The sequence below is a fragment of the Pristis pectinata genome, chromosome 1 (assembly GCF_009764475.1).
Source record: "Pristis pectinata isolate sPriPec2 chromosome 1, sPriPec2.1.pri, whole genome shotgun sequence".
NCBI classification, from domain to species: Eukaryota; Metazoa; Chordata; class Chondrichthyes; order Rhinopristiformes; family Pristidae; genus Pristis; species Pristis pectinata.
Genome location: NC_067405.1, coordinates 113,629,028 through 113,644,668, shown reverse-complemented (window position 1 = coordinate 113,644,668; position 15,641 = coordinate 113,629,028). Strand labels below are relative to the sequence as shown.

The window sequence follows — 15,641 nt, the reverse complement described above, 5'->3', positions numbered from 1 at the left end:
TTGTGTTTATCATTTTTGCTCTTCAACTTATTTAAAGAGGCCAGCTCAGTTTGAAAGGACTAAAATAGGAGAATGTTCCTCAGCAAGGAGGGTTTATTGTAAATGTTGTACTTAAGGGCCAGAGTTTAATGTAGAATGGTTACATCACAGAAGGAGACCATTCAGACCAATATGTCTGCACGAACTCTCTTGTTCCACCCCTAGGCTCCTTCTCTGAAGCCTTGCAAATTTTTCCACACTATATATTTATCTAATATCACTTTTGAAGGCCAAAGTGGAATCTACCTCCACTGCGCGTATCAGCAGTATATTCGGGATTACAAACACACAAGTGACATGAGGGAAAATTGTTCCTAGTTCTTTCCTTTTATTTTGTACCTGTGATCTCTTGGACTTGACCCCTTTAGCAATAAGAACTGTCTGATTAGCCACTCTGTCCAGACTTCTCATTGTTTTTCGTACTTTTATCAGATCTACCCTCTGTCCTCTTTTTTGGAGAAAACAATTCCGGCCTTTCTGTCTATCCTTGTAACTCTAGTCCTTCATCCCAGAGGTCATTCTCATAAATCTTTACTGGACTCCCCTCTGATATCTTCATATCCTTCCTATAATGAGACTATCATTATTGAACACAGTATTCCAGTTACGGCTGAGTGGCGCACTATAAAGGTTCAGTATGACTTTCCTATTTTTATTTTCTATGATTCTGTTAAAGTCCAGAATTTATTTGTTCTTTTGTTAACTACTTTCTCAATATGTTCTGTTTAGTACACACAAAAACCCAGCTCCTTCTGCTCCCAAACTCATTTTAGTTACATGTTCTTTATTCTATTTGACTCCCTTCATTCTTTCTACCAAAATGCATCATGTTGCATTTCTGGATTACAAATTCTATCTGCCCATTTCATCGAACTGTTTATATCCTGCTGCAACTTCTCGCAGTTCATGACACTGCCAAGTGATGTGCAGATGGCACAATTAGAAATTGGGACATGCACCCTCCAAGTCAGATCACTAATATAGATTAAAAATAAATGCAATGGACTAACTTCGATACATGGGGAATGCTAGCGTCCACCTTCCTCCGGTCCAAAGAAAATATCATACATAGCTCTCTGTCTGTTACATGGGGAATGCTAGCGTCCACCTTCCTCCGGTCCAAAGAAAATATCATACATAGCTCTCTGTCTGTTACTTAACCAAGGTCTTATCCATGCTGTCAATGGTCCTTTTAGGCCACGTTGTTCAACTTTGGTGGTGAGTCTGCTGTGATGCACCTTATCAAAAGCTTAATGGTGGTGCATGTACACATCAAACTGCATTACCTTCCTTTGTATTCTCTCATTGAAACTTTCTGTCATATTGCTTAAACACAATTTCCTCATAACAAACCTGTGCTGGCTTGCCTTAATTAAATTATTTTCCACCAGGTGAATATTAATCATGTTCTGGATCAGTGTTTCTGAAAACCTTCCCACCATTGTGGTTAAACTAACTAGCTCATAGTTGCAGGGCTAATTGTTGTTTCCCTTTGAATAAGCGAGTAGTGTTCACCATTGCAGTCCTTTGCACTAAGCTCTTACTTGGAGAGCATTGAAAGATTATGGTATGTGCCCCTATGATTTATTGACTTGCTACCCCTGCTGAGAGCCCCTTGTGCCTTTCCCTATACCCATTTTTCACTCTTTGGATGCAGAGGGCTACAATGCTGGCATTAGAATACTGGACTCCAGTATTGCCGTTTGGATGGCAACAGGGCCTCTACTAGTGCAGTGGGGCTTTGCTGGCTGTAAAAGCAGTGAGTGATTTTTAATATCTCTGTAAACATTTTTAAAAAATATTAAAAATTAAGTAACTAATTTATGGATAGAAAAGTTTAGAGGGATATGGGCCAAACACAGGCTAAGTCGGATAGACTTCTTGGTCAGCATGGAAGATTTGGGCTGAAGGGCCCATTTCTGTACTGTGTAACTCTCTCATTTAAAAACAATCTAAAAGTACTTTAAATATCAAAGTGAAATAATTAGAACAAGAAATGTAAGTACTCAAGGAATGCAAGTTCTTGTTAAATGGGAATAGGCCAGAGAGTTCTGTGGACTGTTCTGCCATCCAGTAAGTTACACTTGACCTGTTTGACTTGACTTTGATATTTGATCTCCATAACCCTTGATTCCCCAGTAAATTAAAATCTCAATCTTGAATATATATGATAACTCAGCTTCCACAACTCCTCTGGCATAGAAAATCCAGAGATCAGCAGCCTTCTCAGAGGGGAAATTCCTTCTCGTATCATTCCTTGAACAGACATCCCTTTGTCTCCAAGTCTAGTTCTAGATTATGCCATTCAAGGAATCCTTGTGACATCTACCGATTCAGCCCCTTGAAACCTTTGTATACTTCACTAAGATCATCTCCCATTTTTCTTTTTTTTAAAAAAAATTCTGGAGAGTAAAGGCCCAATCTACATAATCCTTGCTTGTAAAACAATTCCTTTATCTTGATAATAAATTTAGCAAAGCTCTCTACTAAGAAAATTTTATCCTTGAAACCTAAACTACATGCAGTTCTCCACGTGTCCTCTTGCCAAAGTCCTATACCGTTGCAGCAGAAGTTCCCTACTTTTGTACTCCACTCCTTTGCATTAAAAGGCAAGTTTTCATGTCAACTTTCTGCATGCCGGGTACTGTATTCCCAAAAGTGACACATTATTTTGAATTCTGTTATGGCAAGAGATTACTGGATAGACGGAGGAAATGATTCAAAGACGTGCTCAGAGCGTCCTTGGAGAACTGCAAAATGCTCAGTCACTCCTGGGAATTTCTGGCCCATGATTATTCAAAGTGGAGAAGGCACATGCTGTTTGTTTTCGCTGAGTTTTTTGTTGTTTTTCCAAATACTGTTGCTAATCTCACAACTTGATCCGTACTGTAAATTTGCAAAGATTAATCACTTCTATAATAATGAAATTTCATTCAGTTTCGCCAACTTCAAGATCAAACGGAAGCATTGAAACAAGAAAACAGAATCTTGAGGGATGCTGTGAGCAAAGCACCCAGTCAAATGGAAAGCAAGTGAGTATCTTTCATCTTGGAGCTAAAATGATAACCACAAATTCTTAATTAAATGCTGTTATGTTGTTTATTATTTCCATTAAAGTGATTCAAACCCATGATTTTAGACAAGGCCCTGGGCCACAATATCCAAAACAGCCTGCATCATTGAGAAGATTTTCCTGGAAACCCAGTGGCTTCCATCCATCTGGGGCACTGCAGACATAATCTGCACTGCTAGGAAGGTCCAGAAATTTTTTGGGAACTAAAGTGAGAACTATGCCTTGCATTCATTGACCTGTCAAGGCACTCAAATCCTTAAATTGTGATGTTTTGTGGATCAGTCCTCCAATGTCTTGGTTATCGGCTGAAGTCACTGTGCTAAGATTTCTACACAATGATATGGCAGCTACTGTCTTGAATAGAAGATCTAAGATTGATGTCTTCTGCAACTGGACTGGGATTAAACAAGTTTATGTGATTACCCCAACCTTGTCACTATTCACCCTATCCTAGATAATCTAACACCCTGCTTGCTCAGCGCAGCCCCTGCAAGTAACACTAGATCTCTGCTTAGAGCAGCTTGGCTGTTGTTTACAGGGTTTTCCATGCTACTGAAATGGATTATGGATGTTACAATTATGCCATAACTATGACCATTTTCACAAAACACCAGTCTATTATGATATCTGCAAAAGGGTCTCCTTGCTATCTACCACAAGGCAAGTCATTGCAAGGGATATCCTTAACCACTGAAGAGTAGCTCCCCGTATCAGTGTGGATTCCATCCATCTGGTGGGCATTCAGAAGAGAGCTCTTCAACCAGGAATATCCTGAAGTACTTCTGCAGTGGTAGGTTCTTTTAGATGATCTAACCATTTTTGGATATGCCAACAATTCCATATTAAGTTAAAACTCTATAGGAGTTTGACCAGCTCCTTCACTAGCACCCTGTTAAATACCACCTGCCTCATCTGTGGCAGAGTCTGTAAATCCACAGAATTGAAATGGAAGCAAATTGCCTTCAACCCTTGGGGACTGCTAAAGATATCTCCTTTTAATATTTTGCAGTTATTTATTAATGAAAAAGTGATTAAGGTTGATTGAACTTCCACATGTCTCATAGTTGATTAAGATGAAATCATTTTTGTGAAAAGTAAGCTAACATGGTAATGCATTTAAAGTTTAAGTCCAACTTCAGATTGCAGCTTGGACAAATATTTTAATGTCAGGAAGTATAAGTCAACTGTATAACTTCAACTTGAAGCAAACATTTTTTTAATTTCATAGAAAAATGACAATTAAAATATTGTATATCAAAATTGCAAGTGCTGGAAATCTGAAATAAAAGAAAATGCTGAAAACACACTGACCTGCTGAATGCTATCAGCACTTTGTATAATTAGAATCTTGTTGGATTGAATGTGACTGTTTTTATCTGTGTGATTAAATGCTTGGTCCCTGAAAGGTGCCTTGTATTTGCAACTAAAGTAATTATTTTGCTGCCTTGAGTACTGTTAGATTTCAGAGGATTGTATTCATGAATTTGAGCTGACCTCTCTGGTCTCCTCCAATTCTGGAATAACTTGGTTTGCATTTCCTTGTACTTGGCTTGCTGTTTTACAATTTTAGCTTTTTAAGAGAAAATTTACTGTCAATAGCTAATATAATGTTCAACATGGATTCTTGACCTCAAAATCCACCTTGTTATGACCTTGCACCTTATTGTCTACCTGCAATGCACTTCCTTGTAGCTGTGACACTTTACTCTGTATTCTGTTATTGTTTTTACCCTGTACTACCTCAATGCACTGTGTAATGAATTGATCTGTACAAACAGTATGCAAGACAAGTTTTTCACTGTACCTTGGTGCAAGTGACAATAATATACCAATACCAACTAGAATATTGTCCCTGCCCCACTGAACTCGTGCCCTCGTGTCTCGACTCCATTTTGTCCCCCTTAGTCCAGTCCTTTCCCACCTATATCCGTGACACTTGCCCTCCTCCCCCTTTCTCCGAAACAAAGCAGTAGCCATGGTCACATACATGGGCCCCAGCTATGCCTGCCTTTTCATTGGCTATGTGGAACAGTCCACGTTCCAAGTTGACACCAGTAATGCTCCCCAACTTTTTCTCCGCTACATTGGCGACTGCATTGGTGCTGCTTCCTACACCCATGCTGAGCTCATCAATTTCATCAACTTTGCCTCCAACTTCCACCCTGCCTTCAAATTTACTTGGTCCATCTCTGACACCTCTCTCCCCTTTCTGAATCTCTGTCTCCATCTCTGGAGACTGATTAACCACTCACATCTTTTACAAAACCACTGACTCACACAGTTACCTTGACTACACCTCTTCCCACACTGTCACTTGTAAGGATGCTATTCCCTTCTCTTAGTTCCTCTGCCACATCTGTTCTCATGATGAGGCTTTCCATTCCAGGACATCTGAAATGTCCTTTTTTTTCAGTAAGCGGGGTTTCCCTTCTACCACTATCATGCAGCCCTCACCTGCACCTTCTCCATTCCCTGCATGTCTGCCCTCCCCCACCCCCGACGTAACAGGATGAGGGTTCTCCTTGTCTTCACCGACCACCCCACGAGCCTCCGCATCCAATATGTCATGCTCTGCAACTTCTGCCATTTCCAACGGGATCCCATCACAGGCACATCTGCTCTTTCTCCACCCCCACCAACCCCCACCTCACCTGGAATCACCTATCACCTGTTAGCTTGTGCTTCTCCCCACCACCTTTTTATTCTGGCTTCTGCCCTCTTCCTTTCCTGTCCTAATGAATGGTCTCGACACAAAACGTCGACTGCTTATTTCCCTCCATAGATGCTGCCTGACCTGCTGAGTTCCTCCAGCATTTTGTTTGTATTGTTCTGGATTCCAGCATCTGTAGAATCTTTTGTCTGGAATATTCAATTTGGTTCTGAGCTGCAGTACACATTAGATCGCAATGATGTACTTTCTATTGAAGTGAAATGGAAAAGTAATTTTTTTCAATTTATAACTGATTTATCCCACAATGCTTCACACTGTTACCTTCCAGAATGATCCAGGCTCTTTTGCTTCCCAATGTTTTCTTGTTACCCAACTACCTTGGGTTTGTATGAGCAGTTGTCCAAGTGTTCTTCTATCTTGTTCCCAATGTATGTCTGTCTCCTTTCCCTCTTTCCCCATCAGTACATGTTGTCATCCCAAGAAGATTTAAAAAATGAAGTCGGCATAATTATGCAAATAGCTTCATTTTTCCTTTTAAATTCCCCAATTGGAGAAGCTTGTTTTCATTATTTGCTATGCTGGTGGTGTGTATTCTCCCTCTATCAATCCCATGATATACTTCTGGTATTTGAAAAGTAGTTCAATTTAGTGACAAAATGTGTGGAAAATTTCAGATATTAAATTACTCGTGAAATGCAAACTTATAGCCTGATCATTAAATAGCACTTTTTTCTGCTTTAGCACAAGATGTGCTGCCAAATAGGTTAAATACAATTTGGGTTTGTACAGAATGCTGCTTAAAGCCACTAATTTGTTTTTTTTATATATAAATGTTGAATGTAGGCAATCAACAGAACTAAACAAACTGCGGCAAGACTATGCGAGATTAATGAATGAATTTACAGAGAAAACAAATCGCCTTCAGCAGGAAGAGGCACAGAAAAAGAATCTGGAAGTTTCCTATGAACAGACAGTTCAACAACTCCAGGTATAAAGAGATAACAAATTAGTAAGAAAATTGAATAACAATTCGATGGAATGGACTTGCTAAAATATTCTCAGCAGGTGCTTTGTATGCTCAACATTCTGTACTTTGGTAACATAAGCTTGTAAACTGCAGCAAGGATTAATCTTTTGACCCCAGTGTGAATTTCATGAATTCCACCTGTTTTTCTAATTATTTGCAGAAGTTGTTGATTGACATCTTCCATTACATTTTGTTTTGATTTTATCCAATGAGTTTTTCTTTTTTTTTTAGTTTAAAACTTTTTTTCTGGGTTTAGTTAAATCAATTTTGTCCTTTGCATTTTTTGTCTTTTTTGTTAAATACCAGGTGATAAGATGAACAGATTCCATATTTAAAAATGGTTTAAGTTTGCTTCCCACAATTTTTACAGGAATTTTCTTCAGTTGCACTCTTACAGTGTTGCATGTATAAATCTTATTTGGCTTAACTCTATCATCCCATGTTGAATACCACACTAAAACTCTGCTTAAAAGCTAGGATCTCTGGTACAGAAATTCATTTGGGCCATGCCGCCCTTTGATTACTCTTTGAAACAGCCAACCACGCTGTCCCATTTTTCTGCCCTTTCCATATGTCCTTTTAATTTTGTTACCTGTTCTGGTGCTGATTACAAATTTTAGTGATCCTCTATTCCATTCTTGTTTGTTAATCTATTAACAATATTGACATTGATTTCTTTCTTCCTTGGCATAGCCCATTAAGTATACTTCCCTGTACACTGTAAGGAATAGAGTTACCTTGCACTCCAAATTAAAGATGGCCTAATGCTCATTCTTTTTCCATGGAACAAGATGAACATCATGACGAGAGACTAATAGTTCAGTTTTGAATTAGGCTGAGTAGCTGAACTGGATATTTTGCATTTATCTGTGGACTACAATATTCTTTGTGTCAGGAGATAAAATATATTTGTAGATAACTTTATATGGGCTTTTAGACTCTTTCTGTTTACATGTTTTTAATGATTTGGAAGGTAAGCTACATTAATTCCTACTTTTATTCACAAAGACGAAGCTGCAGGAGGAAACTGAAAGGAGAAAAGAGGATGTGCAGAAATATCTCAGGAACATAACAGCAGAGCATGAGAAAAGGCTAACAGAAGTTCAGAATGCAAAACAAGGTATTTATTGCAACAGATGCTCATCTCTGGGCTATTAGAGGCTGCTATCTCTTTAAAGTTTCATTGTTCCCTATGCTTGTTGCCTGTTACCATTCGATAGTGCTTCAAAATACTTATTCATTTGAATGTCTCAGTAAACCAATGTTTCATTGGTGGACTGAATACCATTTGTCATCTGATATCTCAGCAAATTTTAGAATAAGATTAAATAAACTGCAGAGATCTCTGCACTTGGTCTCTCAACAGTTATTGTAAACTGCTCCCTGAATATGCACTCCTTTTGAGATAGATTGTCTGAAGATCACTGCCTTCATAGCTCCTGGGCTGTCTACCATTCCATTTCTTATGAGCATCAAAAAAAAATTTGCAGATGCTAGAAATCTGAAATAAAGAGAAATACTGGAAACACTCAGCAATGCAGGGAGCATCTGTGGAAAGAGAAACATAATTAACATTTCAGGTTAAAGATCCTTCGTCAGAACTGAGAACTGTTCTTTCTGACTTGGGCATGTTTTGTGGGGATTAAGTAAGTTTCTGTAGAAATTCCATCTCAAAGTCGAGTTTATTGTCATATGCACAGGTGCAATGAAAAACTTGCAGCAGCATCGCAGGCACACAGCTTCATATAAGCAGCATTGACAAGAAAAACAATTTTTTTATAAATTGTACACATTTTTTAAAAGAGAGAATGTAATTAGAACAAAAAACAAATTCCATTTTAGTGCAAAGTGGTCATAGTGTTGGTAACCAGAGTGATTAGGGTCTTGGCGTTTGGTTCAAGAACCAAATAGGCAGCTGTTCTTGAACCTGTTGGTGTGGGACTTCAGGCTTCTGTATCTCCTGCCTGATGGTAGCTGCAAAAAGATGGCATGGCCCAGACGGTGGGGATTGTTGAATGATGTTGCCGCCTTGAGTTATTGCCTCCTATAGATACTACTGATGGCGGGGAAGGATGTGCCCATGATGTATTGGGCAGAGTCCACTACTCTCAGCAGCTTCTTCCGTTCACATGCATTTGAATTGCTTTACCAGACCATTTTGCAACCAGTCAGGATACTTTCAACAGTACACTTGTAGAAGTTTGTCAGAGTGTTTGGTGACAAGGTTAACCTCCTGAGAGACGTTAGCATTGGCGGGCTTTCGTTATGATTTCATCTGTGTGCATAGGTGCCCAGGGCAGGTCACCCGATATGTTAACGCCCAGGAATTTAAAGCTGCTGGTTCTCCCCACCACTGATTTTTTTTTTCTTCTCCCCACCACTCCCCCAGTAACTTTCTGGAACTTTTTTTTTCAGTTGCATTGTCACAATGGCTTATGGATGTGATGCTGCATGTAAGAATCTTGTTTGCCTTTTTACCCATGTTTGATTGATGTGTTATACATCAGCCCTTGTACTCTTGGGTTGGCTCTTTATACTCGCTGGCTTTCATAAATTAAAGATGCTGGAAACACCAATAGATCATGTAGCATCTGTGGAAAGAGATGATGGGTCTTCTACCAGAAACATTTTACTGTTTCTTTCCTCAAATGCTGCCTGACTTGCTGCCTTTTTATTCCTCACACTTTGTTTTTATTTCAGATTTCCAGAAACCGCAGTTCATTTTTATTTTTGATTTGTGTGTAAATGTGTTGTTTTCTCTTCATCCTGTACCTCTTTACCTTTCAGTTTTTTTTTCAACTGCCCATTAGGCTTTGTATTTTGGTTAAGAAAAATTTATGGCACAGGAGGCAGCCATTCAGCCCATTGTGTCCATGCCAAATGAAAATGAGCGATTAAAACTAACAGCCCCCAGTATTTAGCTCTGCCTGTGGTTTGTTGGTTACAGCAGGTAGAGCAATCTTCTGTTCACTTTTGATCCATTTACCCGGCAGGGGTGGAGCTTTATTTTGCATCACAACCGTCAGGCCTTTGAATTTTTGTCTTTGACATTCAGTGGCATTTATGTATATAAAAAAAATTTAAAAATTGCTAGAAATTATAACTTTTAATGATTAACACATTAAAACTCAGGAAAGCAGTTTCTAAAATAAAGGTCACTTGTCTTTTTCCACTGAACCTTCAGGATGGGATTTCCTATTACGATTAGAGATTCTAATCCTAGATTGGGTTTGACTGTCTGGAATCAGTATTGTGCATTCTCCTGCCACTGTCAAACAGCATTCTGGAATATGTCACTCAGGACATTCTGGACTTGATCTTGAAGTTGTCTGGAATTGCTTCAGCAGGAATGGCTAAAAACCTGGTAATTCCTTTTGAAACCAGTGGCTGTAGTGGCACAATCCAGTCCATTTACTTTGGAATCTTCACAATTTTGAACACTCAAATATTTTTTCAATCTTTTCAGCTCTTGGGGAAAATGACCATAGTTTCTCCAATCTATCCATATAGCAGTAAACCTTCATCTGGTGTTCTATACAAGTGCACCACAACTTCCCTTTCTTTGTGCATCTGAATATTGTATCAGATGAAAACCTGTGGGGAAATAGGGTAACCAAGACAACAGCCTCCTGATTTCTGCAGGCACTGGCTGCAATGGAATTTGCTTCATAATAGCTGCGAGTACAGTTAGTCTCACCATTGCTCTCAGACCAAAATTTGGGTTTGTGTGTTCTTCATGTGAATGGTAAGTTTTTTTGCATGCAGTTAGCAATGGAAACTCGTGTTTATTTATTGTTGCTTGGTTGTCTACATGAGACTATTGCTATAACTTTTCAAGGTTTATGTTATTAGAGCACCAAAAGGAATGTGACTGACAACTTGTATACTTTGAAAAGCTGCCAACAGTTCAGCTGCAGGGAAATTTGGCATTTGTAAAATGGTGAGATAATGTTGTAAACATGATAGGCAGACCTTTTAAAATAGGACTGTTCAAGTTCAAAGTGTCTTTTAATTTGTTAATTGTGGCTATTTTGTATCTTTATTTTAGATTTACAAAGTAAACTTATGGTTGCTGAAAATGAAATTGGCAATAAAAGCAAAGAGTTGCAGAGTTTGCACAGTAAGCTCACTGATACCATGTTATCTAAGCAACAACTGGAACAAAAGATGATGCAGCTGGTAAATGCAGAACAAAAGCGAGCTACTGCAGATGATGCTCTGAAGATCCAGGTGCAGGTATTGCCAAAGCTAAGTTTCCCGTTTCCTTTAGAAAAAAGTGTTTCCCCTATTGTACATCTCCACCTGGTGTACTCTCAACCAAAAAGCGCACAAAGTAGAACAAACACAAAAAAAATTTTCTTATTCCATTTTTCAGCTGGTTGTTCTTGAACAATGATTCTTCCTAGAGGTCATCTTTAACCAATAATAAATATTATGCCATGTGGATGTAGTGGTGAAAACCTTTCTGACTTGTTGTGGCATAGGTAGTGAATTATTGCATAGTTTTAGTGATGTTCCATGTGCTGTTCTGGCCTTTAAGGGAAGGAGAATTGGAAAACATTTCCAGAGGCCAAAAGGTTCTTTTCGGTCAGGGATAGTTCACTATTAAAGTGTAGCACTTTCTCACCCATTCTCAATCCAACCAATTTTATTGTGCCAGCAGCATTTATCAATAGTTTTCATCCCACGATAACCACCTTCCGTGCTGCATACAGCTCTAACATTGACTTCAAACTCTTGTATTCTGTGCCTCCATTAATACAAAGCTATTCACTTATAGTAAAGTGAAAAAAATCACTGTGGCTGATTACTTTTTGGAAAAGTGAAGGGTACTATCGTTAATGAGAAACGAATGTTGTCTATTATGAAGGCTTTGTGTTTGGATTTTACATAGAATATTGTTCAGTTGTAGGAACTTCAAGCCTGTAGATCTTTCATCAGCTATTTTGTAGTTGATTTGGAAATCAGTGTGGTCTTCAGTATAATCTCCATTAAATAGTGTAATTCCCATAACTTCCTAAAATTGAACAGTTAACCTTCTGTGAATCTTTTGATTTGTAATATGAGGGGAGAAAATTCTGTTTCCATGAAGCAAAAGATGATTTATCTGCTTCTCCCTTAATATATTTCACAAATCTATTTAGATCTTGGTTTTCTGCCTAGTTTGAGGAAAGAAAACTTGGATCTAATCAAGATTCATGTCTCTGAAGACTTTGGATGCAACTAGGAAGTGGGAGGAGCCCTACATCAATTGAAAGTAGAATAAGTAGGGAAAAAAAACATTTTGCTCTCGTTAGGGTGAGCACAATTAAGACATTTGGGTGAGGGCATCTAAATGGATGATATAAGTAAATGCAATTATTTTCATAATAACATTTTGTATGTTTCTTAAACCATTTTTGATGATTTCTTCTGTGTTCTTAAATTAAAAGGATCTGTTGGAACAGAAACAAACCATGAGTGCTCAAATCCAAAATCTTCATGCCCAAGTGGCAACTCAGGTATAGAGATGTTTGAAGATTTAAATTTTAATTTATCAATATCTAAAATGTGAATTGTCCTTCTAGCTTTAAATTAAATGACTGGTAGATTCCAGCTTTTTCTTTCGATGCATTGCAGCAGTGTTACTCATTAGTTTACTGAACTACCCAATTTCTGCATTTGCTTTGTATGCCTGAGCTAGGACACAGAAATCTATCTACTTCTGGTCTATCTTATGAAATTGTACAATACTCAAGGCTGCTATTTGGCCCATTGTGTTGATACCAAGACCCTCTCTGCAAAACAGATACAGAAATGTGTACATAGTGGAGAAGGACTAGAATAGTTTGCTATTGTTTTGCTCGCTAAACCTTGTGTCCTTTTGGGCATGGCGAAGTTTGTTGGCAAACATGGATGTTAATGCACTCTTTGCATTTGCTTGTTTATTTTTATTATCCTGCAGAAAATTTAGCTTCTCTAAGGCTCAAGAATGCAATTTACTAAATTATCTTTTTCTTTTTCTTTTCCGTAGGCTTCAGCAGCTAGTGTAGTTGAAGAGTTGCAGAAGAAGTAAGTCAAAGTGAATTAACTCGAGTTTCATCTCAATCATGAGAAAATACTGGCTCGGCAATTATAAAGGACCCTGATAATGAATGCAAACCAGATCATTGGATATCAAATGCACAGGCTAGATAAACTGTGAAATTGCATCCACTTCTGTGCAAAATGCAGTTCTCTCTGTTAATATGGCTGAGGCACAACTAGCCTTGTATTCTGATTAAAATGTGATGCATGACCTTCTGTGCAACTGAAGGAAAATTAAAATGTGGGATCTATTCTTGGAAAGCTTGCTCAACGTAGCTCCCACCACTTGATTTTCACAGGCACAGCCAATCAACTATGAATTGTGAAGGTCAACAAATTAATCAACATGACCAGAACGGTTGCGCACATATTTTTGTACTAATCAAAATTTCATTTCTGTATATTGCTTAATTTGTGGTCTTAACTTGTGATCAAATTGAAGAGTTGGGAAAATTTCTGGAAGTTAATTACTGTAAAAGTTACTATACCGTTATACACTTTTTTTAAGAGAGTAATTTAGGTCATCCAAAAGCAAAATAATTTCCATTTTGCCTCAAGATGGAGGCATACCATTTTGGGTTCCTGTTTGGAAGTTTACATACATAAAAGTGGTTGGGCAAGCCAGCTGAATTCTTGACTTCTGTTTAATAGTCTGATTTGTTCCAATTAGATCGTGCAGATCAGGGAAATCCTGCCATAAGTCACTTATCTGTGGTTAGTTCATAAATCTTAGATGGGTTATATATTTGCAAAAGGTATGTAAGTTATGATGCAGGTGTAGCTGCAAAAGTCATAAACTGTGAGTGGTCTGAAGGCTGTCAGTACTGCAGAATCGAGCAAAAAATGCATTTGAGTGCAAGAATGGAAGACTCATCCATTCCTACTAATAATTCTGGACTTTTGATTAACATGAGATGAGTGGAAATTTGGAGCTACGGATATGACTAATGTAATTTGCTTCAATTTGAAGGATTGCAGAAAAAGAGAGACAAATTAAGTTAATGGAAGAATCTCTACATCTTCATGTAACAAGAAAGGAACAGGATATTCAGGTAAATACTATTTTTAAACTGGAGCAGATTTCCTGGTATTTACTTCCTTATTGTTACTTCAGTGAAGTGTTTGGAAAAATTTCCAACAATGGTGTTTCCAAAAATAAAATGATTTATGTTTCTATGATATTTTGCATTCAAAATAGCAAATATCTTAATCTTGCATCTTCACATTTCTTTTGAAAAGATAATGTAGAAAGATGGATTACTCAATTTTTATTATTAGTGATTTAGTGGGGGGGGGGGAATAACCTTGACACACTTTTTTGACTTGGCATGATAAACTGTTGCATTAATCACTATGGTCATTAGTAAAGTAGATATAGGGAATCGGGTCTTGTATTTTTATTTTTAAAATGTGATCATACTTGCTTCAACAATATTAAATAATACAAGTATCCTTTTTGTTGGAACTAAGTTCAAATCTAATATTCAGTGTTAAATTAACTTAACTTCAAATAACCAAGTTCAAATTCAGATCGGCCAGAGGACAGTATTCAATCTTGCCTTGTCCTAGACTCGTCAATTAATACAAGATGTCATCTACTGCTGTAAAGTGGAATTCAGTTTTTTCCCAAAATGTCATTTCTGTATATGCAATTTTAGGCATAATTTTTAATCAAAGTGTCAGTAAAATATCAGATTTATTTGCCTTTTAAAATTACTGACCTGCTATCCACAGAAGAGCACATAGAGTATAACTGAATTTATGCTCCTTTTAGGTTATTGCAAAACCAAATAACTTATTTGCCTCCAGGTAGAGGCTGGTCACTTTGGATTCCTATTTTATATTTGTGTTATATTCACTTCTGTGGCATCACGAGTTGGGTAGGTTGTTTGAACTCTTGACTGTTCCATTTAAATTGTCTGAACAGTTCTATGAAAACAGATGAGCTTTTAACTTCAGCTTCATGCGTATGTGCAAAAGGATTGAGATAAGAGCAGCAAGTTTTAATTATTTTGTATATTTTATCTAAATTTAGTTTACAAGGCCACTGAATTCACAGTCCATCATTGTTAAACTGTAGATTTAATTGCTTTAGTTTCTTTGGATCCCTCATTTTTCCAGTCTGCAGTGATGACCTAAAGAAAAAATAAATTTGGAGTTGTGTTGTTTTGGTTCCTTGTGGAATTGAGTTTGTGTAAATGGCATATTCTGGGGAGAGTTGAAACTATGCAGCAGAGTAGATGGAACTTTGCAACATATGTCGTTCTCAACATTGGAAGTTTGATGTTAGGCTTACAAATGCTGACTTGATTTCAACCTGAAAACAAATTGTTCCTTTTCCCATGAAAGCATATTTCACATTAATTGATTCATAAATAAAGAATATAATAGTATCCATTTTGTATTTAGAGTTTGCACAAAGAGAAGAAAACTTTAACAGCTGAAGTACAAAAGCTACAAGTTCAGACATCTGAGCAGGTAGGTTATTTTGCAGTTTAACTATATTTAGTTTAGGAAGCTTCCCCTCTGCCATTGTTGATACACTGCATATAAACCTCTGCTCTCGCAACCTTTCCTGGACAGAGTTCCTCTGGTCCTTGCGTTCCAACTTAACAGTATCTGTATATAATGTTCATACTTTCCCTTGCCTCTACTCTATCAGTTCCCCATAGCCCTCAGTTCCTCTTTCAAATATTTATCTACCTCCCTTTAAATATTAATGATCAAGCCAATGCATTGTAGAGAATTTGCTAGCCTCTTTGAGA

At 37.6% G+C, this 15,641-nt stretch overlaps 1 protein-coding gene across 7 annotated transcripts in view; it reads left to right on the top strand.

The window, feature by feature from the left end:
- ktn1 (kinectin 1) overlaps positions 1-15,641 on the top strand; it is a 91,115-nt gene that overhangs the window by 31,777 nt on the left and 43,697 nt on the right. For all 7 annotated transcript variants that reach the window (XM_052015717.1, XM_052015708.1, XM_052015674.1 and 4 more), the window contains 8 exons: positions 2,977-3,071; positions 6,627-6,771; positions 7,819-7,930; positions 10,859-11,046; positions 12,243-12,311; positions 12,824-12,861; positions 13,847-13,928; positions 15,286-15,354. In XM_052015717.1, the coding sequence (XP_051871677.1) occupies positions 2,977-3,071; positions 6,627-6,771; positions 7,819-7,930; positions 10,859-11,046; positions 12,243-12,311; positions 12,824-12,861; positions 13,847-13,928; positions 15,286-15,354 (798 nt within the window). The remainder of the gene's footprint in view (positions 1-2,976; positions 3,072-6,626; positions 6,772-7,818; positions 7,931-10,858; positions 11,047-12,242; positions 12,312-12,823; positions 12,862-13,846; positions 13,929-15,285; positions 15,355-15,641) is intronic.